The sequence below is a fragment of the Babylonia areolata genome, chromosome 12 (assembly GCF_041734735.1).
Source record: "Babylonia areolata isolate BAREFJ2019XMU chromosome 12, ASM4173473v1, whole genome shotgun sequence".
Lineage (NCBI taxonomy): Eukaryota > Metazoa > Mollusca > Gastropoda > Neogastropoda > Buccinidae > Babylonia > Babylonia areolata.
Window position 1 is genome coordinate 4391431 of NC_134887.1, and position 25417 is coordinate 4416847.

The 25417-nt window shown below is 43.5% G+C and overlaps 1 protein-coding gene across 1 annotated transcript; it reads left to right on the forward strand.

Annotated features, from left to right (window-relative positions):
- Positions 1–19014: 19014 nt before the first annotated feature.
- On the forward strand, positions 19015–19438 carry LOC143288019 (histone H2B, gonadal). Its single transcript, XM_076596270.1, has one exon. The coding sequence runs from the start codon at positions 19070–19072 to the stop codon at positions 19436–19438; it is 369 nt and encodes a 122-aa protein (XP_076452385.1). The 5' UTR covers positions 19015–19069.
- The last annotated feature ends 5979 nt before the right edge of the window (positions 19439–25417 follow it).

Consider the following 25417-nt stretch of genomic DNA (forward strand, 5'->3'; position numbering starts at 1 on the left):
GTGGGGGTGGGATACCTGGCTTGGAACGACTGGGTCGAGTTTGTTTTGATTCCTGTCCTCCCATATCTGTCGGGTGTGGTGTTGTAGTAGTGTGGTTTGCCTGTGCCTTTTTGGTTTCTTGATGCAGTTGTTTTTTCTGTATGCTTTTTGGCCGCTTGAGATGTCCGTTCGTAGAGTGTCTCTGATGGTGGTAGGTACTGATGTACAGCGGACTTCGAAGTTAGCACAGCGTCGCCTACTTTCCTCTCTAAGGGGGAGCCAGCCTGCCTCCTGGTAGACCAGGTCTTTGGCGGTCCATTTTGGAAGCCCTAGTGCGTGTCTGATTGCTGATCTTTCTACCCGTTCAAGTTTTTCCCATTGGGTATCTGAGGCTGTGAAGAAGGCTTCGTGGCCGTATAGGAGCTTGGAGCGGATCAGGGATCCAGTGAGGTAGACCAATGTCTCTGGTGTGGCCCATGTTTCCTTGGTCAGCTGTTTGATTAGATTGATGGAGCGCATGGTTTTATTTATGGTTTTTGTAATGTGCGTATGCCATGTTAGGTTTTGGTCTATGGTCACTCCTAGGAACTTGGTTTCTTTGCTGGGTTGTATGATTGTGTTGTCTAGTCTGATACGATATTTGTCTCTATCGGCTGGGTGGCGAGTGAAGACCATAAAGGTCGTCTTCTCTGCTGACAGCTGGAAGCCATTTCTTTTTAGATATTCTTGGATTTCGTTGATGCCTCTTTGATATAGGAGTTCATGCATAATGAAGTTGTGGGTTGGCTGTGTATGCCAGATGGCAAGGTCATCTGCGAACAGTGAGATAGTTGCGTAGTGTCTTAGTTTTTGGTCCTCTTTCCCAAATTCGGATGAGATGTCATGTAGCATGATGCTGAAAAGTGTAGGGGCTATAACACTACCCTGTGGGACTCCCATGTCTAGTGTGTGTGTGTCGGATATGGCCGAGCCTACTTTCACAGTCATTTGCCTGGAGTCTAGGAAATCTTGGATGAAGTGGTAGAGCCTTCCTGTTATACCTATTTGTCGCAGCTTGTCGAGTAGTTTGGCATGCCAGACTGTGTCGAATGCTTTCTTGATGTCAAAGAACGTGGCTAGGGTGGTCTTATTTTGCCCCTTGCCTAGAATGAAGCTTCTTTTGATTGTTTCTACTAAATGGACTACGTGCTCCATGCAGTTTCTGCCTCGTCGGAAACCTGCTTGGCACTGAGGGAGTATGTTTTTTTGGTCCAGGTAGTGTTCTAATCTCGTTTTGACAAGTCGTTCATAGATTTTCCCCAGGTGAGAAGTTATAGCTATGGGCCTATAGTTGGTGGGGAGGTGTGCTGGTTTTCCCTCCTTGTGGATCCCTATCACTGTGGCTCTCTTCCATGCTGTCGGGATTTTCCCAGATTTCCAGCACTTCTGGAAGAATTTGTGGAGGACCCGGACCATCGTGTCTGGGAATCGGCGCACCATAGCGTATGAGACAACATCCTCTCCAGCAGTTTTGCTGTCTGCTCCCATGGCGTTGATGGCGCTGCGGAGTTCCCCAATTGTGAGGTCGGTGTTGAAGGGAGTTGTGTCATCATGGATGGGTTGGGGGAAGGTTTGTTCTGTTTCGCGTCGAAATCTTTTGGCTTTTTCCGGGAGGTGGGAAGTTTGGCTGGCTTTCGCAAAGGCGTCTGCTAATGCGTCGCTTTTTCTGCGTTGTTTTTGGTTAGCTTCCCATCCACCAGGAGCGGTCGTTGTGGTCGGCGTGCCCGTTGGCGGGCGATTTGAATTTTCCTCCACAGTTTGGTGCTATCTTGTGGGGACCGGACCTCCTGCTGACAAAAGCGCTCCCAGTGGTCTTGGTAGGCTCTGGTGGTGATGACGGTGCATTGGTGTGTGGCTTCTTCCAGGGCCGCCTTGTTTGTTTCTGACGTGTTTTTTTTTATATGTGCGCATTGCTCGACGTTTGGTGGCAGTGGCTTTGTGGCAGTCTTCGCTCCACCATTCCGCCGTTTGGTAGTGTTTACCTCTATGTCCTGGGACGTTTTTGGGGATGGTTATGTCAGCCGTCTGGAGGATCATGTGGCATAGGTTGTGGTAGTATTTGTCTATGTCGGGGTCCTCAAGGTCGGTCGTGGTGCATTTCGTTTCTAGGTTGGTGGCGAAAGCCTCCCAGTCTGCTCTATGGTACATATATTTTGGGGTATTGTCAGTGTCGGTTGTGTTTGGGTGTATTTGACCTATTGTGATATGTATGGGGAGGTGGTCTGATTGAAGGTGGTCGTCTGCTGTGTGCCAGTCTGCGTTTGGAGCTATGTCGTTGGTTACTAGGGCGAGGTCTATTGCAGTGTTTCGCTGATTTGTTGTCCCTATTCTAGTGAAGGAACCATCGTTTAGTGTGGTGAGGTCTGATTCTGTGATGGACAAGGCTAGTTTATTATGGTCTACTTTGTCCTGTCCATTGTCCCAAAGTCTATGGCTGGTGTTAAAATCGCCAGCTACCACCCAGCTGCAGTCCTTGCTGTTGAGGTTTTGTAACCAGGCTACTTCCTCATCTTGCTTGATTCCTGCTGGGTAGTACACGTTCGCTATTTTGATTGGTTTTTGTTTATTTGTGTGGATAGCCACTGTGCAGAGAGTCAGCCTACAGTTTGTTGGTAGGTCAGGGATGTCAAAGTTGTTGTATGGGAGTCTGGTACTGATGTATGTGGCCACCATCACTCTGTCTCCCTCTAAGCCCATGACGGGTGGGTAGTAGTACCCATCGATGACAGGGAGGGTTTTGGGGGGGGTGTTGAGGGATTGTAGGAGCAGGACATCTATCCCGGTGTGGGACTGCAGGTAGTCGTTGAGGAAGGGGGTCTTTCCCCTGATCGACCTGCAGTTCCACTGAAGTATCGATATCCTGTGTTTGGTCTGCTGCTGGGGGTTAGGGGTATCTGTCATTATCGGTTGGATGTGGAATTTGTTAGGGTAATGGCAGCCGAGGCGACGAAGGGATGCATCCGGTCACTTTCGCTGACATTTTGGGCACGGGTGGGTAGATTACTGGGCCTACTGGTAGTCCGTTGGCCAGGGGCTGTAGTGGGGCGGGGGCTGTTTGCGTTCCGTTGTGGGGACGGAGGAATGGGTTGGGGTTGTGACTTGGCTGAGCGCAGTGCGTGCAGCTCGGCTAGTAGTTGTTCCCTCTCCTCTTTCCTTTCCTTCTTCTCTTGTTGGAGCTGTTGGTTTAGCTCCTCTATGGTTTTTTGCATTGATTTTAATGTCTGCAACATTTCAGACATGAGGTCGGAGTTAGTGGGGGTGGGTTGTGTGGGGGGAGGGGTGTGCTCGGGGGGGGGTGTCTGGGAGGGTTTTGGGGGCTGCGGGGATGGGGAGGAGCGGTGTCTGCGGGGGGCTGGGCGAGGCCTGTAGGGGACTTCTTGGGGCTGGGATGGGGCATGATGCAGTTGGGGAGGGGCAGCAGGTGCCTGGCTATTTTTTCGCACCGCGCTGGCATATGTGTTGGTGTGGGGAGTGTCGTGTCTCCATGCGTTATGCATGGGGGACACTTGGGGGTTCGAATCCCTGGTGTGTTGGTGTTGGTGTTGTTGGGGCTCCGTGGGCTTCTCGTAGGGGTCCGAGTCCCTGATTTTTTTGGCCTGTTGGAAAGCCTGTGCCCTGGGCATGTAGTTAGCTGCCCTGATCTGGTTGGCAGCCAGCCATAGTTTCCGTTGGGGACACTGCCGGTAGTTGGCCGAATGTTCCCCTTGGCAGTTCACACACCGTCTAGTGAGTGATTTGCAGTGTTTTGTGTCGTGCCCTTCACGGCCGCAAGTTGGGCAAGTTGTGGACTTGCGTGTGCAGTCCTCTGTTTTGTGGCCCAGTCTTTGGCATTGGCGGCACTTTGGTACAGGTGCAACGTAGGGTTGCACACTGTGTGGCACCTTGTTAATGGTGACAAATTGAGGCAGTGTGGTGGTAGTGAATACTACTTGGAATGCCTTGGAGGGCATTCCTGAGGCCAGTGTCAATCTTTTGACATTTTTGACCTTGCAGCTTGCGTCCTGGGTGGCAATGGAGTCCACTGCTGCCATTAGCTCTTGGGGGGAAACCCATAGGGGGATGTGTTTGACCACTCCCTCTACAGTGGGTACGGGGATTGTGCACACGACACTTACCTCCCCGATTTTTTTAATTTTGAGCAGTCGCTCCTGCTGTAGTGGGGTTTCGCAACCCACTATTACTTTCTTGGGTCCCAGCGGCCGGATCGTTCGGACCTTTCCAACTAGACCCTGCAGGAACCCTGCCATTCTAAATTGCAGGGCCCTGAGACTGCCGGTTCCTGTTTTCAGGTCTTCAATGATGACCGGGTGGTCCATGAAGACTGGTTTTGGCTGTTCGGGTGCAAATCTTTGGTTGGGGTGTGTGTTGTGGGGTCTGGGAAGTTTGTGGTTTGGGGGTGACTTTTTGGGGGGAGGGTTGCTTTGGTTGGACTGGTTAGTTGGGGGCTGGTGGTTGTTGTTGCTGGGGTGTTTTTTCTTGTTTTGTTGGGGATCTGGTTTCCTGGGGGCATGTGGGGTGGGGGTGGGTTCAGGATCGGACTCCGAGGAGGAGTCCTCGGAAAGGAGTTGGGGAGAGGAGGGCGAGACTCTCCTGGCTTTCCTCCCCGTGGCAACGGTCCATTCGTCCCCGTCGTCAGACTGTGTGCGGTTTGAGGATGATGATGAACTCAGCTGCCTTTTTCTGGGCCCCGGGGGGGCTTCCTCAGATGGAGGGTGTTTAAAATTCTCCATTTAAAAAAAAAAAAAAAAAGAAAAGGGGGGGGGGGGGGGGGGGGGGAGAGGGAGGGCAGAAGGAGAAGAAAATATAGGGAAAACAAGGAAAATATCAACGGAACACGTTAGCTTCAATGATTAAGTAAAATGGTCTAAACACGTCTGACCTGTTTCGATGCTTGATTTATGCCACGACCCACACCACTGGGCACTCGTAACTCCCTCCTGAGCACTGAGCACACTTTTTTGGCACTCCTCTGTACTACTCAAAGTTCCGTAGTTTTCCTCCCTTTGTTTGTGGAGGGAAGAGTTTTTGGCACTCCTCTGTACTACTCAAAGTTCCGTAGTTTTCCACGTAAACTCCCTCCTGAGCACTGAGCACACTTTTTTAGCACTCCACTGCACTACTCAAAGTTCCGTAGTTTTCCACCCTTTGTTTATTGCCCTCTCCCGGAGGGAAGATTATCACACACTTTCTCAGAACTCCACTGCTCAACACAAAGTTTCGTCTTCTGTTTCGATGGTTGACTCCTGCTGCGACACACACACACCACTTGGCACTCGTATACACCTTCCTGAACGCTGAGAACACTCTTTCGGCACTCCACTGCACCACTACACATAGTTCGGTGGTTTTCCACTCTTTCTTTCTTGCCCACACCTAGGTCGGTGGTTTTCCACTCTTTCTTTCTTGCCCTCACCCAGAGGGAAGAATATCTCACGCTTTCTCGGTACACCACTGCACAACACGAAGTTTCGTGGCTTTCCACTCTTTTCCCTTTCCTCTCCCAGTGGGGAGATCCATCTCAAGTAAAACGGGGGAGATCCATCTGTAAATCGCGAAGTTTTTTTCTCTCTCTCTCCTCCTCATCTTCTCCCTCTGAAGATCCTCTGCCGCGAGGCCCTTATATACCGGGTATCGGGGCCAGTGCAAGTTGAGCGGTGGCGGTGGTGAACCAACCAATCGTCGTCAAGCTTACGTCTCTTCCTGGCCAATGAAATCTGCCCCACAGGGCAGTACTGGTACTGCTGCGACTGACACAGTAACTGACGACCAAGTGTGTGTGTGTGTGTGTGTGTGATTGCACTGACCGACTGACTGACACAGTGACGGTACTGACTGAGAGAGAGAGAGAGAGTGTCTGTGTGTGTGTGCGTGTGCGTGCGTGCATGTGTGTGCGTGTACATGTGTATACGTGTGTGTGTGTGTGTGTGTGTGTGATTGCACTGACCGACTGACTGACACAGTGACGGTACTGACTGAGAGAGAGAGTATGTGTATATGTGTGTGTGTCAGTGTGTGTGTGTGTGTGCGTGTGTGTGCGTGCGTGTGCGTGTGTGTGCGTGCGTGTGTGTGCGTGTACATGTGTATACGTGTGTGTGTGTGTGTGTGTGTGATTGCACTGACCGACTGACTGACTGACACAGTGACGGTACTGACTGAGAGAGCGTTTGTGTGTGTGACCAAGTGATTGCACTGACTGACTGACTGACTGACTGAATGAATGACTGACACAGTAAAGAGAGAGAGAGAGAGAGAGAGAGAGAGAGAGAGAGAGAGAGAGAGTGTGTGTGTGTGTGTGTGTGTGTGTTCGTGTAAGCGTGTTCGCGTGTACTGAGATGGTTGTCGGCCGGCGTGTGCAGGCTTGTGTTGCCTTGATCAGGGTCACCGACACCATCTTTGACATGACAGTGTGTTCTTCAGTGGAAATATCACTGATAGCTATTTGTTATTTGCTGCTGATACTACTACTACTACTACTAGGTCGGGTATGGCTTGCAAGGGCGGAGAGGAAAATTCCTTTGTCACCCAGATGCCCCATACTATCTCTCTATGTCTGTCTGTCTGTCTGTCTCTCCCTTCATGATATCTGAAACACATACCCACAGTATGTGCGGGCACGCACCTATGTCTGTCTGTGTCTGTGTGGGTGTATCTGTCTGTGTGTCTGTCTGTGTACATTTGGTTCATCTATGTCCGTGCTTACATACGAACACACGCAAATAAACAGAAACACACACTCTCTCTCTGTCTCCCTTTCTCTCTCAGGCACATGCACGCACACACACACACACACACACACACATACACACACATACACTCTCTCTCTCTCTTGCTCTCTCTCTCTAGCTAGCTCTAAATATCTATCTGACGTACGTCCGTTCTCCTACACCCATTCATGACCACACACACACGAACAGATAGATCAGTTTATCAATTAGATAAACACACGCACATACATACACACACACGCTCACACTCACACACAAACACACACGCACTGACAGACGTAGAGACAGGGAGACGGCAATTGGACACAGAGGATGGCAGTAAGAAAAAGGAAGAACACAATTGAACACATCCCACACATCGAGACATGCATACACACACACCTATTTTCCCCAGTCCTCCTCCATGCACCCTCCACCCCACCCCCACCCATTACCCCACGCCTTTTCTTTTTCACTCCCCGCAAAACTCCCAATTAAAATCTAATGGATAACATTTTTTCCCTCCATCTCCTTAAATCACTTCATTAAAAGACTGACTGGAAAACAGTTTCTCCTTCAATCTACTTAGACCTTCCAGTTAAAAAGACTGGTTGGACAACAAAGAATGGCGTCAAGAAGTAATGTGGACAGAGTTTACAAACACAACAAATGACAGAGCGCATCGTACTTTGAACGTCACTCAACTACTCATAGAAAAACAGCCCTTGAAGAAGAGAGAGAGACAGAGAGAGAGAGGAATGTTCAAATTAAGGACGTGGACAAAGGAAACAACATACACCCTGAAGCAGGGAAGACACGTGGATGTTAGAGGAAGTCCAGGCAGAAGCGCATTACAGGGAGATGGAAAAACAACGCCTGGAAGGGGAACAGCTGAGTGGTAGAGATCGTGTCCAAGATAACGGCAGTCTGAGTCAAGAGGTTTATACCCCTAAGCAAGTGACCCACTCCACTCAAACAGGACTGGTTGTCCAGCCAACTGTGCTTAATAGGAAGGAGTGGCTTGCAGTGTACCTTTCACTGCTGCACAGTTAGTAGAGTGTAGGCATTTTCAGCAAAATGATTAATCATTTGTTTGACTGTACTGCAACTGCAACAAAAAGGACGGGAAAGAGTACTTTTTGTTAAAAAAAATAGCAAACAAACGATTTTTTTATTTTCAACATCTCTCTCTCTCTCTCTCTCTCTCTCTATCTTGACAATAATGATAAAAATAATGATCCCGACTAATGACGAGATTTATCATGATAATGATAATAATAATAATAATAATATTGTTATTAATGGTGATAACAATTAACAATTGATAATGATAGTAATAACAACAGCAACAGCAACATGGTAATAACGATAATAATAGCAATGATAACAATAGTAGTTACAGCAACATAGTTGTCTTAGACAAGGTTCATACAGCAAATCGTACACTTAAGTCGATAAAAGTTTTTCATCAATTGGAAGACAGACAGACGAAAAAAAAGAGAGAAAAATAGGAGGAAAAGTAAAAAAGAAAATGAAAGGGGAAACAGAAAAGAGTGGGGTGGGGGGGGGGGGGTGAGGGTGTGTGTGTGGGGAGGGGGGGGGGCGGGGGGTGGTGGGGGGCGGGGGGGGCAGAAAGAGGGGGAAAATTGGAGTTTGGAGGCCTCACAAAAGACACTGAAAACAACGTCATTGTGTGTGCGGTAAAAATAAATAAATCAATAAAATAAATAATAAAGATGGGATACCTCCCCCCCCCCCACCCCTTAGCCTCTGTTTCTTCTCTTACCAAAATCTGTCACGGTAAATGACGACTTCTATCTATTCATTCATTATCACACAGTTTAGACTGACAGATGAGAAGGAACACAGACCCACACCCACATCCACCCACCGAGCGGTCCGTTTTAAATAGTATCCTTTTACATTCTTTTTTTTTTATGATGTTTTGTTTTCCCACGACTGCGTCTAGTCTTTATCTAACATTCTTTTACAGTAAAAAAAAATCGATATATCTCATTCTCTCTAAGAAACACACGCACGCACACACACACACACACACACACACACGCACACACACACGCGCACACGGGTGGGTGCACTCTTTCTCTGTCTGTCCATCACAGTTCAAAAATAGTTTTTCACCCATTCTATGAATGTTTTTTGTGCGTTTGAGAGACATTTACGTATGTGTCTGCACGCGCGTATGTGTGTCTCAGTGAGAGTTTATTATAGTTTATTGAAACATTTTGCTATAGTGCATGTTCCTGAAGCTCTGTGTGCTTTATGTTTGTTATGTGTGTTTGTGAGTGTGAGCGTGCATGTGTTTCTTTGTGTGTGTGTGTGTGTGTGTTCTTTCTTTGGTTTACTGTCTTTTCATTATCAGTGACATAAGACAATTAAAAAAAAAAGTGGGGGAGGAGAAGAGGAAAACAGAAAAGGTAAAAAAACTACCAAAAATGCATAACTAACATGCAATTACATTTAACAGTAACAATTCAATAATGATAATAATAGTCATAAACCATTAACACAATTCTGAAGTGCATTAAGGGAATGTAGAAATAGGGCTATGAACTAATGCCATTGAAAGTTCGACCATAAGAACCTCGTCAGAAATGACTTTCCAAAAATCATCTGCAGAATAGTTATTATCTTTGAAATACTTGGGCAAGAAGGTGCTGACAGTAAAACAAACCCTGATGCAAATTGAACTGCTTACCATGTAACATTTTTACTAAACTTTGTCTTCAGCGCATCAAGTTTTATACGGAAGAAAGTAGAGGTTATTAATCTTGTATAGCAAGCTGATGGATTCGGTATCTTCTCTTTGATGATATTCTCGGGGAATAATGTCCCTTTGCATTTTAAAAACTTTTCCTTCATTGGTTATGAAATCGACCCCATGCTGATTTTTCTAACAAAGTGTATGCCTCTGTTACGAAAGACGGAGATTCCGTCTCTGCAATTGGCAGGTCAAACTCAATGAATTTTACACCTTCCATGATTACAGTAGGTTTATATTTTTCAGCGTGAAAATGAGTAAATTCCCCAACTTCCCCCAACACACTTTTCGTTCCCTTCGTCATTCTGTATTGGTGTACATAAATTTTGTTTTTTCTTTTCTATGTCCTCACCTGCTCTTGTGATGTGATGTACTGTTGTACATATGTGTTGTCTCATGTGAGGCACTTAGAGCCCATTATACGGGGAGTTTACACCATATAAGTACAATATATGATATTATTATTATCATTATATTGTGCATGCAATGTGTGTGTGTGTGTGTGTGTGTGTGTGTGTGTGTGTGTACATACACGTATATATATATATATATATATATATATATATATATATATATATATATATATATATAGAGAGAGAGAGAGAGAGAGAGAGAGAGAGAGAGAGAGAGAGAGAGAGAGAGATAGACAGATAGATAGATAGATAGATACATAATTACACATATATTTCATCAGGACCAATAAATAACAATATACATGACATTGGAACACAAGAGAGAGAGGAGGGGGTTGGGGGTTGAGGGGGTATAATCATGTGTTCATGTGCATGTTCACCACACACTGCAAGAACCAATGATGTACGGCACAATCATAAAACTTAGCTCGTGAAAAAAGTGGTGGAAAGGCACACTGAACACAATGTCCGAGTATGTTTTAGTTCCGCTTCTATCAGTGTGTGTGTGTGTGTGTGTGTGTGTGTGTATCCACAGCAGCCAGTCAGTCTGTATTGTGTTCCATGTGTCGAGGAGCTGCTGCTGCTGTAAAACCAAGAAAAGAAGGTGTGTTCTACAGATAATGATACATAGGCTCCGCCCACTCCGCTCCGCACCAGCCCCGCCCACTCTGCCCCAGCGCAGCTCCGCCTTCCCGATGACCAATATATAAACAGCTTGTGCCTCACGCCCTGCATTCATTCATCATTCGCTCTGTGGCTTGACCACTGCAACAGAGCGTGATATCTGCTCACCCGTATTTTTGGACAGCATTAGCCTTTCCACGGTTGGCTGATCTGCTTGCTGCTGGTGGCTTGGTGGCTGGATTGCCTTCCGACCCCCCTTTCGCTTCTCTGCACTTAGTCAACCCTGTGGGCGGCGGCTTTCCTCCTCGCTCCCTTGCGCCTCCTGTCTCCGGTCCGGGCGGCCCGGTCTTGCCTTCTTCAGCACCAGGGGAGTACCTTTCTTAATATTTTGTATATATCTCATTTCTTGAAGTTTATTTAGACTTTTGATTCTTAACTTTCCTCTTTCTTTTGTGTGCATGGGTATGAGAGTGAGTGCCCAACATGAATGGACCGAAAGAAGTCGTGTTGTCACTCTCCTCAGTGTTGACTCCCCCATGTTGTATACTAGTTGTTTCCAAGATAAACACATACGCTCAGGCTGTAAAGTGGGCGGCTGGGACGAGCGTGACTTGGGGAGAGAGGGCCTTAAGTCTGCACCCCCCAGTTTTAAAGAAAAAAAAACAGTGCTACAACCAAAGCGCAAGCACTGAAAGAAAAATCAAGGCAACAAATGATGAGGAAAAAACTTGCAAGGGCCAGCCAGACCGCGTCCCTGGGCCAGAGGGAACAGGAGAGGAGGAGGTCCAAGGGACTCGTCCCCGACCCCCCTCCCTGCAATTCCATATATAATGCTCCACTGACCAAAAAAGAAATCACAGAAACTCTAAACAGCATAAAAAACATAAACAAAGCAACTGGCACCGATCCCATTTCTTACAAAATGTTAGGAAGGCTTCCCCCCAATATGACAGATGCCCTATTTAGATTCCATGAGAGATGTTGGACGGAGGGGGTCATACCACAGGCCTGGAGGGACGCCATGGTAGTGGGCGTCCACAAGCCAGGGAAACCCAAAGGGTCCCCAGACTCTTACCGCCCCATCTCTCTCACACCTCACCTAGGAAAAATTTTTGAAAGAATTAAGAATAGACTACAGTATTTTTTAGATAAAAATCACATTCCATCTTTCCAGGCAGACTTTAGAGCAGGCAGGAGCTGTGCTAATCATTTAGTTAGTTTAAATAGTAATATAAAGAAAGCCCTTGCCGAAAAAGTCTTTGCTACTTTTTTTTTTATATCAAAGGTGCCTACAACAAATTAATATTCAAATTGGGAAACATAGGGATAAATGGCAGAATGTACGATTTTATAAAGCAATTTTTGACTCACGTGTGTAAACAAAGTGAGTATGTTTTAATCCAGTGTTCACTTGCCACTGTGTGTCTGTGGTAAACTTTAACATTGACATTTTCTCCGCAAATACTTTGTCAGTTGACATCAAATTAGGCATAAAAACAGGAAAAATTAGTTCTTTCAAGTCATCTTGTTTAAAACAATACTGCACCTCTGGGATGGGCACAAAAAATAAAAAATGAAGCCTAATTATATACAAACTGCATTTACTGTTATATTTATATTTTTTGGTATTCTCTAAACTTGGCACTTGATCTGATATTCTGAGCAGTCATTATTATCATTTTTTGTTCAAGCAGGAACTTCTTTTGCTAAGCATGGAAGTTTTATTTATTTTGCAAAGGTTTTGGTGCAGATGGTAAAAAAGGGAAAGTACTCTGTAATTAATGCTAGGGGACTTAATTCGAATCTGGTTAGGACTTTTTTCTTTCTTTTTAACGCGAAGCTTTATAATAACAAATACAGAACACATTTTAATGATTAGATTTTTTAACAAGTGTATCACAAGTGAGTCTTGAAGGCCTTTCCTCTCTTGTTAAGTAGTTAGAGTATGGGGTGGGTAACGCCCTTTCACGAACATATAAGCTCGACATGGGCGTCCCACAGGGAAGCATCATAGCTCCCACCTTGTTTAATATTATGTTGTATGATATGAATAAGTTAAATTTTAGAAAATGCTCTGTACTGGTGTACGCTGATGACATGGTTTTATGGTCAGAAGCCTACAAGTCACGGTCTGTTAACAAATACGATAAAGCTTTAAAAGATTTTCAATATGATATAGACCTACTTACCACTTATTTATTTTATAACGGTTTTTTCTTCTCAACAGGTAAATGTGTATTTATGGTTTTTAGCAGAAAAAGGGACACAGACTTTAGTGTACACATTTATGATGATGTCATAAAACAGGTGAAACAAGTAAAATTTCTGGGCGTCATTTTTACTGAAACTCTTAACTGAAACATGCACATTAATTACCTGCTAAGTAAATCTACCTCAGCCATCAATTTTATCAAAATATTATCCAAAGAAAAATGGGCCTCTGACCTTAAGGTCCGTGTAAATTTAGTTAGGGCACTGGTAAGGTCACGCCTCCTGTATGGACAGGAGGTTTTTTTCAACGCACCTGCGTCATCTATGCAACGACTGGAACGAATTGAAATAAGGGCTCTTAAGGTAGCCCTTGATCTCCCCAGACATGCCACTACCTTACAAATGTGTCGGGACATCGACTGGATGCCCCTGTCCTATACCATTAAATTAAATTGTTCAAACTATGCTATACGTACTTTTGCAACCGAAAACCCTACACAAGCTCTCTATGGAAATGAAAGCAATATTATCAACTTTCAAAAAATTAAGGAAAAAACACCACAGATATACAGAACAATCACACAAATCACAGATTACATTACACCTACACTTAAAGATGCAAAAATAAATACAAAACTCATTACTAAACCATTCTCTGTTCCTCTTCCTTCTTGGATGTTGGAACCACTTACGGTAGATACTTCACTCGAAGAAATATCAAAGAAATACCAACCAAACATTATTAGCTACAAAGCAAAAGAAAAAATCCAGTCCATTGCACATTCACTTCAAATTTATACTGATGGCTCCAAACTAGACAATACACATATTGGCAGCTCCTTCTCCATCCCCGCTCTAAAAGTCACACACAAATATAAGCTAAATGATAATATATCCATTTTCACTGCAGAACTCTGGGCCATTTGTATGGCCTGTACATACATCAACGACATGCAGAACCCCCCCATCTCAGTTGCGATCCTCTCCGACTCCAAGTCAGCTATAACAGCAATTAAAAATAATACATCAAACAGAAACGAAATAATTAAAGAAATATTACTCCTAAATCACCAAATCGTTACCAAAGGTACCTTAATAAAACTAATCTGGATCCCCTCGCATTCAGATATACCTGGTAACGATTTGGCAGATAGAGCCGCCAAGGAGGCGGCCATGGGCCGGACAATCAACGTCTCGAACGTGGGCCTCTCGGTTTCAGAGGCGAGAACAATGATCAGACGGGCAGTCCGCACCCAGTGGGAGGCAGAACTGGGCCGAGTGGCCGCTGTTCGCGGGTGGGACCCGTCCCGTGTTAGAGGAGGTCTCTTCCTCCGGGTCCCACTGCACATACAGAAACTGACCTTTCGCATCAGGACAGATGGCATCAAATCCAAATTCTATCAAATCAAATGTAATTGCGGACAATATTTAAATATGAAACATCTCTTTGATCCCTGCACAGAAATTCACTCACACTTTTCCGAATTAAGATTATTGTTAGAATCAGCAAAACTAACACGCACACACGTCACAACAACCAGGAAGGGCCCACTAGGGTGGATACCCCTCATTAAATTTGTAGAACTCATAAACACCCTAGAAAAAGGCTATCTGTTCTGACGGCAACATCCCGATCTATTGATTTCCATGTGTCCCACACTTTCCTCTCCCCACATTATGGCATAATAAGGTATTATTCAAATTAAGTGAAATGGGTGTGAATGGTAGAATATACACATTTAAGTAATTTTTGACTCACTATTGTGAACAGTCTATGTTTTAACCTGGTGTTTGGTTGTCTGTGTGTTTGTGTGTTTGTGGTAAACTTTTAACATTGCCCATTTTCTCTGCAAATACTTTGTTAGTTGACACCAAATTCGGCATAAAAATAGGAAAATTTCACTTTTTTCCAGTCATCTTGTTTTAAACAATATTGCACCTATGGGATGGGCACAAAAAAAAAGAAGCCAAAATTAAATGCACACTGAATTTACTGTTATATTTATATTTTTTTATTTTCTAAACTTGGTACTTTGATCTGATATTCTGACACAGCATCAAGAGCAGTCATTTTTATCATTTTTTGTTCAAACAGGAACTGCTTTTGCTGAGCATGGAAGTTATATTTCTGGTGCATGTCTTTGCTGCAGCTAGTAAAAAAGGGAAATTAATCTGTAATTAATGCTAGGGGGGTTAATTTGCTTTAAACTGATCTTTCTCATCTTAAACATTACATTTTGAAATTATACTAAATCCATAAAAAGCTTGTGTGTTTTACTCTCAGTGTACAGGGCTTTCACTATGTTCATTCGCCCAAGTTGTCTTTTTCGGAAAATACTAAAATCAATACTACGAGTGGACTTTATAGATCTATTGGCTGAGCTCTGACGGTCATGGGCAAAAATAAATTGCGTACACATATTTATACATATTCAAAGCGCGTGCTCATATTCCTTGCGAACGCGAAGGACGCCATTTTGTTTCAAGTAGTTGACCTGCTCGTTCAATCCTATATTCAATCGACAATACACGATAACATGTGATGGAAAGTTGGAGAAGGAGACCGTTAAATAGTTATCAGAGAAAGTTCTTTGAACGCCTCATCACTTACTGGATTATGCCCCAAACTGCCATGAAAATATCAACAAAATCACTAAGATTCACAGTTAAAAATAATAAACCATGAGAGTTAATACACTTGATGAAACGTAAACATTTCCCGTCTTGACTTTTCTCAAAATGAAGTCCTTTAGAAGTACTTGTACTTGGCTCTACATGTTATTAGTTTAACCAAATACTCATTTTTCATATCAACTTTAAAACTATAAAACTAGAATGAACATAAAAGAGAAATTGAATCGACCGTGTTGTACATTCCCGGCGGGTGTAACTAAACTTGTACATATATCTAGATCCAGAGAAAACGGCTAAATGTTGCAATGTGATTGCGGCGATAGCCACGTCTCCTTTACCGCAGACTTAAACAGAATTCTTAATTGCCCTTAAATTTTTTTTAATGCCTAAGATACACCACAATAATATGATTTAAACAGCGTTCTCACCGCCAATACCGCAATCGATTTATCGCCCTTTAAAAAAGCATGTTTAAATATCAAATTTTTGAACGTCAGTTAAGGAGCCCCCGATAGTGTAATGGGTAAGACAGTTTCTTCTTACCGGAACACGTGGGGTTCGAATCTGCCTTCAGGGCTTTTTTTATTTTAATTTATTAATTTTTTTTACCTGAAGCTTTATAATAACAAATACAGAACACATTTTAATGATTAGATTAAAAAAAAAGTGTATCAAGTTAGTCTAGAAGGCCTTGCCTCTCTTGTTAATTTATAGAACACTAAGAGTCCGTGTGGGTAACGCCATCTCACGGACACATCGGCTCGACATGGGCGTCCCACAGGGAAGTATTATAGCCCCCACTTTATTTAATATCATGCTGTATGATATGAATAAATCAAATTTTAGAAAATGCTCTGCCCTAGTATATGCTGATGACATGGTTATATGGTCAGAGGCCTGTAAGTCACGGACAGCTAATAAATATGATAAAGCCTTAAAAGATTTTCAATATGATATAGACTTACTTAGTACCTATTTATTCTATAATGGCTTTTTCTTTTCAACAGGTAAATGTGTATTTATCATCTTCAGCAGAAAGAGGGACACAGACCTCAATGTGCATATTTATGATGACACTATCAAACAAGCAAAACAAGTTAAATTCCTGGGAGTCATCTTTACTGAAACCCTCAATTGGAACGTGCACATCAGCTACATCATAAGCAAATCCACTTCATGCATCAACTTTATCAAAACATTATCCACAGAGAAGCGGGCCACTGACCTCAAGATTCGAGTTGAATCAGTCAGGGCCCTTGTAAGATCCCGTCTCCTGTACGGGCAGGAGGTGTTCTTTAATGCCCCCCCCCCCCCCCCAACCCCGCATCCCCCCTTCCCCCGTCGCTGTTACGGCTGGAAAGAATAGAAACAAGTTAGCCCTTGACCTCCCCAAATATGCCACCACTCTTCAGATATACCGGGACATTGATTGGATGCCCCTCTCCTACACTGTTAAACTAATCTGCTCAAACTATGCTATACGTACCTTCGCGACCAAAAATCCCACACAAGCTATCTTTTCACCTCTTTATGGAGAAGAAAGCAGTACAACTAATTCTCGAAAAATGAAGAAAAAACACCACAAATATACAAGGCAGTAACACAAATTACAGACTACGTTACACCTACACTCAATGACGCAAACACAGATACAAAATTTATTATTAAACCATCCTCTGTCCCCTTGCCTTCTTGGATGTTAGAACACCTATTGTAGACACCACTCTTGAAGAAACATCGAAGAAACACCAACCAAACATCATCAGTTACAAAGCAAAAGAAAAAATCCACTCTATTTCACACTCACTTCAAATTTACACTAACGGCTCTAAACTAGACAACACACACACATAGGCAGTTCTTTCTACATCCCTGCTTTAAAAAATGCATATAAATATAAGCTAAATGATAATATACCCATTTTTACAGCAGAACTCTGGGCCATTTGCATGGCATGTACTTGCATTAATGATACGCAGAATCCCCATATCTCAGTATCAATTCTCTCTGACTCTAAATCAGCTATTTCAGCAATCAGAAACAATACTTTAAATAGAAATGAAATTATTAAAGAAATATTATTCCTGAACCATCAAATCACCATTAAAGGCACAACATTGAAACTAATTTGGATCCCCTCACATTTCGGTATACCTGGTAATGGTTCAGCCAAACAGGCGGCCTGGGCCAGACGGCCAACGTCGCGGATGTCGGCCTCTCCGCTTTGGAGACTAGGTCTATGGCCAGACGGGCAGTCCGCAGACAGTGGGAGGCGGAGCTGGGCCGAGTGGCCGCTGCTCGCGTGTCGGGGGCGGTCTGTTCCTCCAGGTCCCCCTGCATATCCAAAAGTTGATCTTTCGCTTCAGGACAGATGGCCTCAAATCAAATTTCAATGAAATTAAATGTAATTGCGGACAGTACATGAACATGAAACATCTTTTCGAACCCTGCACTGAAATTCACTCACAGCTGTCCGAGTTGGGATTATCATTAGAATCAGAAAAACTAGCATGCACACACGACACAACTAGGAGGGGCCCACTAGAATGGACACCCCTCATTAAATTAGCAGAGAGCATAAATACTTTACACAGAGGCTATCTGTTCTGATGGCGACACGGCGAACTACCGCCCCCTCCTGTGCCCCCCACCTTCTCCTCCCGCCCGCCCCACCCCGCCTCCCCATTCCCCCTTCCCCCCGTTCCCTCGTCTCTTTCCCCCTCTCCCTCCCCCTCTTCCCCCGCACGGACTTCATCCTTGCTCGCCGCGGGAGCGAAGGGGCAGTTCCTCGCTGCCCCCACCCGTGTCAGCAAACTGAGCCGTACTCACTATATATATATTCATATATATTCATGTATGTCTGACATATATATATATATATATATATATGTCAGACATATATGAATCCTTGTTGGAGGGGAGGGAGCGAAGGGGTATCGCTCCTCGCGACTTTTGCCCCCACCCTCTTCTTAGACAGTAATGGACAAAATATGAATTATCACTTGTCTTATTATATTGGTTAATTTTAAATGAAATAGATCTTTTTTATACATACAATTTTACAACATATAGTCCATAAGTCGTACTCACTAGATATATGCTATACATATTATGAATTCTTGGTCGGTGAGGGAGCGAAGGGGTATCACTCCTCGCGATTTCTGCCCCCACCCTCCACCCCGACAGTAATCGGCCTAATATGATGTATTATTATTTGTCTTATTACACTAATTAATTTTACATTAGACAGATTCCTTGCTTTTATCCATACAACACAGGTCATGAATGGGTTCTCTACATGTGAGTGTTGAGTACTTGTGTATATATGAAAATTTTTGTTGTTTCCCTTCCGTAAATTTTCCCCCATAACAGTTTTTAATCAGGTGGCCCTGAGATTTTAACTATTTTTAAATGATTTAAAATAAATATTTTACCGGCCTCTCCCCATGGACAGCAGCCACGGAGCGCACAAACAAAATAATATAGATATTGTAGACGTAACTCTTAATACACGCATATCAAACATTCCTTATTATTTATTAATCCCCCCTTCTTTCTTTTTTTCTTTTTTCAACAGCAACAATAAACAACAATGTCCTACATGGCGTGGAAGCCGGAGGACGTAAAACACCATCATTCATTCGCCCTGCATTCAGTCACTCGTTCAACGTTCAACTCGTTCAATGCCACCCAAAGTCAGCTCCAAAGGTGCCAAGAAAGCCGGCAAGGCTAAGGCCGTCCGTGCCGGAGACAAGAAGCGCAAGAGGAAGAGGAAGGAAAGTTATGCTATCTACATCTACAAGGTGCTGAAGCAGGTGCATCCTGACACTGGTATCAGCAGCAAAGCCATGTCCATCATGAACAGCTTCGTTAACGATATCTTTGAGAGAATCGCCGCTGAAGCTTCCAGACTGGCCCACTACAACAAGCGTTCCACCATCACCAGCCGCGAGATCCAGACTGCTGTGCGTCTGCTGCTGCCTGGTGAACTGGCCAAACACGCTGTCAGCGAGGGTACCAAGGCCGTCACCAAGTACACCAGCAGCAAGTAGACCTGCCTTCCTTCCGAAGCGAGACTGGTCTATCTTGTTGACTCAGTTGTCATAAATAATTATAGTAAGATACTAAGAACATAAATCAGATCTACCACTGAACTCGAACTCGATCTATTTAATGTCAGCCAATAATTTATAATGAATGAGGGTGTAACGTGAAAAGAAAAACAGAGAACAACGACCTCGCATGCACACAGATACATATACATACATACATACATACATACACCAGAGGATACGAAAAGTAAATGTTTTTACATAGAACATAGATATGTACGTATACCAGTTAATACTATGTGTGCATGCATGATTATATTCGCTCTTCCCCACACCACCACCCAACCGCTGAACCCACAACCCCCACCCTAGTAGTAGCAGTAGCAGTATTAGATAACAAATAGCTATCACACACACACACACACACACACACACACACACTTGGTCGTCAGTTACTGTGTCAGTCGCAGCAGTACCAGTACTGCCCTGTGGGGCAGATTTCATTGGCCATGAAGAGACGTAAGCTTGATGATTGGTTAAGCACCGCCACCGTTCTACTCCTGCTACCCAGTATATAAGGGCTTCGTGGGCACATGGTCGAGACAAGGATCGTGGGGAGAGAGAGAGAAGACAGACAGGAGTGTAAACGTTACGTTGCGGCGAGAGGCAGGCAGGAGATGATCTCCCTCCTGAGAGAGGAAAACAAAAAAAGAGTGGAAAACCACCAAACTTTGAGTTGAGCAGTGGTGAGCCGAGAAAGTGTGCTCAGTGTTCAGTGGTGTGTATACGAGTGCCCAGTGATGTGTGTAAGTAGTGCCGCAAAGGAAAAAGAGTGGAAAACCACCAAACTTTGAGTTGAGCAGTGGTGAGCTGAGGAAGAGTGTGCACAGAGCTCAGTGGTGTGTATCTGGAGTATCTGGAGTAAACACGTGCTCACAAAGATCGCGGCAGGTGACAAGTTTCGAATCAGGTCAGACGTGTTTAGACCATTTTATCAGCCAGGACATCTGAAAGAAAATCATACGTGCATGTTCAAGCCATCCCGTTATTACTTTTACTTAATCATTTAGGCTAACAACCCCCCTCCCTTTATTTATTTATATTTTATTATTATTTTAAAAAAATTCATTTATTTATTTTATGTTATTTATTTATTTATTTATTATTTTTATTTATTTATCTATTTATTTTTTATTGCATGTCCAAGCTTTCAGTTATTACTCGTTTAAACAAATACCCACCCCCCACTTTTTTTTTTCATCATAGGTGCATATGTTCAAACTATTCTGATACTACTTATTTATTCAGTTTCTTCACATAATCTAACACCTGATTCAAATGGAGAAACTAAAACACCCTCCACCTGAGGAAGCCCCCCTGGGACCCAGAAAAAGACTGCTCAGTTTGTCCTCAAACTGCACATCGTCGAAAAAAGACCAATGGTTGTTGTGGGGAGGAAAGCCAGGAGAGTGTCACCCTCCTCTCCATAGCTACTATTGAAGGACTCCAGCTCAGAGTCCAACACTGAACCCACACCCTGGAGAGACACCCCCAGAAAACCAGAACCCCAAATGAAAAAAACACCTAAGCAAGCAACCCTCCCCCCTAAAATACTAAACTTTCCAGACCCCAGAACACATAGGTTAGCACCCAAACCAGTCTTCTTGGACCACCCCGTCATCATTAAAGACCAGAAAACAGGTACCAGCAGTCTCAGGGCCCTGCAATTCAGAATGGCAGGGTTCCTGCAGGGTCTTGTAGGAAAGGCCCAGACAATCCAGCTGCTGGGGCTGAACAAAATGATAGTGGGCTGTGAAACTCCACTTCAGCAGGAGTGGCCCCTAAAAAAAAAAATCAGGGAGGTAAGTGTCATGTGCACTATCCCCATACCCACTGCAGAGGGAGTACACATCACCCTATGAGTTTCCCCTCAAGAACTTATGGCGGCAGTGGACTCCATTGCCAGCCCAGAACGTGAGTTGCCAAGTAAAATTTGTCAAAAGATTGACACTGATCTCAAGAACGCCCTGCAAGGTATTCCAAATAGTCTTCACCACTACCACTTTAGTTACAATTATTTAAGTGCACATGGTGGTTGGGCTTTGCGTGTGTGTTTAGCTTAAATTGCACATATGTAATATTGAATTAGCTATTTCAAATTGTAACTGCACATATGCAACTTAAAAATGCCGTGTTTAAATGTTAAAACATATACCTCAGATTTGTTTAAGGTTGGAATTGGTTCTTTTTACATAAAATCAAGAAATTATTGTCTGTCACTCAACACATCCATCTGATTCAAAGAGTGAAACAATGTTTATAAAACTGACCCAACATTGACCTTTCTACCTGACTGCACTCTCATCAGTGCGACAGATATTGATTTATTCAAGGGGCATAACTTTGTAGCTGTGCATTAAATGCTGTCCCTTCGGTCCAGGATTCGGCCATACTTTGTTGAAAATAACGGTTGTCAGACCACCGATTCATTATTATCAATATTGTTATCATTGGTATTATTATCTTATTTTTTGTTATTATAAATATTATTAGTAGTATTATCATTATTACTATTCTTATTAACGTCGGGTCCATAAAGTACCTGGATAGGTGACCACCTGGGGACACAGGGAACTGTTTGCATTCCTTTATACTTCACTTAACTTAATCAGATCGTGACTTTTTTCCCCTTCTATTCTATGTCAATGCTTTACACTGACACAGGGCTGGCTTTCCAGGCCTGATCACCGCGTTGGGGTTGTGTGAAGATCAGGCATCAGTCTGCTCCTCTTTATTTTTTTAGTTATTATTTTTTGTGTGTGTGTTTTGTTTTCATTTTCTATGCGTTCGGGCAAACCCATATTTACAACACTACATTTGGTCAAATGGCTTTTCAGTATCAAGCACCTTCCGTCTGGAATTCTCTTGACCTTTCTACCTGTGTGTGTGGAGGATGATTAGGTGTGTGTGTGTGTGTGTGTGTGTGTGTGGAGGGGAGGATAATTAGGTGTGTGTGTGGATGGGAGGATGATTAGGTATGTGTGTGTGTGTGTGTGTAGGATGATTAGGTGTGTGTGTGTGTGTGTGTGTGTGTGTGTGTGTGTGGATGGGAGGATGATTAGGTATGTGTGTGTGTGTGTGTGTGGAGGATGATTAGGTGTGTGTGTGTGTGTGTGTGTGTGGAGGGGAGGATGATTAGGTGTGTGTGTGTGTGTGTGTGTGTGTGTGTGTGTGTGTAGTAAATGTTTGTTTTATCGAAATTTCAAAAGTGGATTTGGTAGAGAAAAATATATGTCAAATGCCTGATAATTATGTTATCAGCTTCTTCAGATTTCGAAGGAGTAATTATCAGCTGGAAATAGAAACAGGGAGACACAAAGGCATACCACGAGTGTTACGGCTTTGTAAGGTTTGTAACATGTCTGTGATTGGTGATGAGTTTCATTTTATAATGGAACGTCCCAATTATGATCAGTTACGAAATAGATATGTTCCTAAAAAATATTTGTCTCCAAAATCAGTTTTTAATTTTTGTAATATGCTCAAAGGAGGCAAAAAAGTCATTTTAGCTGTAAGTAAGATGATTAGATTTGCAAATGTTGCCTAGTTATACTTTTGGAGTTAAAAGACATTTGTGTTTTCTCAACTTTTATGTGACATTGTTGTGTATTTGGAAATGTTTGTTCTGGGCACGAAAAGATTATTTTGCAGTAATCCTCCATACTCCAATAGGAGTGAAAGGATAATTAAAACTTGAAACTTGAAACTTGAGGATGATCAGGGTGTGTGTGTGTGTGTGTGTGTGTGTGTGTGTGTGTGTGGAGGATGATTAGGGGTGTGTGTGTGGAGGATGATTAGGGGTGTGGGTGTGTGCGAAAACGAAGCCGCTGTCCTGGTTATTTGCTTGCATGTATTTTGCTTTATATATGTAGCTTTTTTATCTTTTGGTCTAAACTTTGTCATGGTGTGTGTGTGTGTGCGTGTGTGTGTGTGTGTGTGTGTGTGTGTGTGCGTGTGTGTGTATGTGTGCGTGCGTGTGCGTGCGTGTGTGTGTGTGTGTGTGTGTGCGTGTGTGTGTGTGTGTGTATGTGTGTGTGTACTGGACTCAGCTATGGGCTGAGATATTGTGTTTGGTGAGTGACGAGTCTATGGATGCACAGTTAATTTCAAAATGCATGAATAAAGATTTTTTGTATTGTAATGTATTGCATGAGGCGATCTTTGTACTGCTAAGTTTTCTTAGAGTTAAGAATGTTCCTAAGTATATGGAATTACCGTGGAGTTCGGAACAGTCTTAATTCTAAGTTCGCTCATGCAATCCACACCATCCATTGGCAACATTCTGCACTGCTCAATTATTTGCGTATTTTGATCACAGTTGTTATGAACAAAGGAAACATTTTGTTTTGAAACCGCATTGTTTTCAGTTTAAAAACTGTAAGAATGGAAGATATATTAGAAAAAGATGAAAATCATATATACAAAATACGTACAGTGAATCACATGTAGGGATGTACAGTAAATTAGATACAAGTCTAAAAAGGTGATTGATAAATTGGGTACCCTTTTTTAAAATTACCATTTGAAACGTGTTCGTAATTTACTATCGTTCCAGTCGGGTTTTTTTTTTTCGGCTGTTTTTTTTATTATTTTTTTTAAATAATTTTTTATTTTCTATGGGTTCGATATTTGCAGTTTTCATTTTTAATTGGCCCCCAGCCCCACCACTTTCAAGCCGGAGTTGGCCCCCCTCTCCGCTTTCAAACAGGAGTTGTCCCCCTCTCCGCTTTCAAACAGGAATTGTCTCCCCTCTCAGGCAGGAGTTGTTCCTCCCCCCTTTAAGGCAAGAGTTGTCCCCCTTCCTGGCAGGAGTTGTCCCCCCAACACCCCCCGATTTCAGGCAGGAGTTGTCCCGCTTTCAGGCAGGAGTTGTCCCCCTGCTTTCAGGCAGGAGTTGTCCCCCGTGTATTCAGGCAGTGGAGATGGGGGTCACGTCAAAGAAGTGGAAAATGGCCGCTCCCCACGTGTTCACCGCCAGAGTCAGAACCAGCACCGCTATGATGTTCATGAAGAAACCCACAACCACCTGGAAAAACAAAAACAACCCAACATACAAGCACGCACGCACGCACATGCATACACACACACACACACACACACACACACACACAGAGTTTAGTTTCAGTTTCAGTTTCTCAAGGAGGCGTCACAGCATTCGGATAAATGCATACTTGCTACACAGCAACGCACTTGAGTCAGGCCGAGAGTACTTTGCCAAAAGACACTTTTGTTGCCATGCCCGACACGCTTAAACACTTCCTTGAAACTGATACTAAAACTGACACTTTTTTTTCTTTCTAAGCCTCACCCAAAGGTTACACGTTCTTTTGTTGACGCTGCACGTTGTGGACCGAGTTTCGACGGCAGGTCGTTTGGCCCGTTTTTAAAACGCTTTTCTTCCGGGGCCGGCCGGCACTGATGCATTTGAAAATATATGTTTAAAAAGGAAAAGGAAAAAAAAAGCAGCGTATGTGAGTGCGCGTGCTCGAAAGCAATGCAGGTTAACAGGTAATTTTACGAGCCAATCCTTCTCTCTGTCTGTCTTTCTGTCTGTCTGTCTCTCTCAAACTTTGAAAGTTTTGGAACTACCATCATTTCTGTCCGAAAGAAAACAAATAGTATCAGCAGACAGGTCTCATTCCTCATTATCATCTATCAAATATGGCGTACCTCAAGGTCCTGTTTTGGGGCCAGTTGTATTCTGCAAAAAATATATAAATGACTTAGCTCTGTACTTAACACCATCATGTGAGATGTTTGCCGATGACAGTAACGTCATCTTTACAAGATAGTATTGGCCAACTGCTTAAATGAGTTAAATCATACGAGTATCCACCCGAAAAAAACAACTAAATATCTAATCATTACCACTAGACAAAAGCGCCAGAATTTCTCTTCATCCCCCCCCCCCCTCCAATC

What these genes read in the sequence shown, in the direction of transcription:
- LOC143288019 (XM_076596270.1), top strand. Translation starts at nt 19,070, where the DNA reads ATGCCACCCAAAGTCAGCTCCAAAGGTGCCAAGAAAGCCGGCAAGGCT.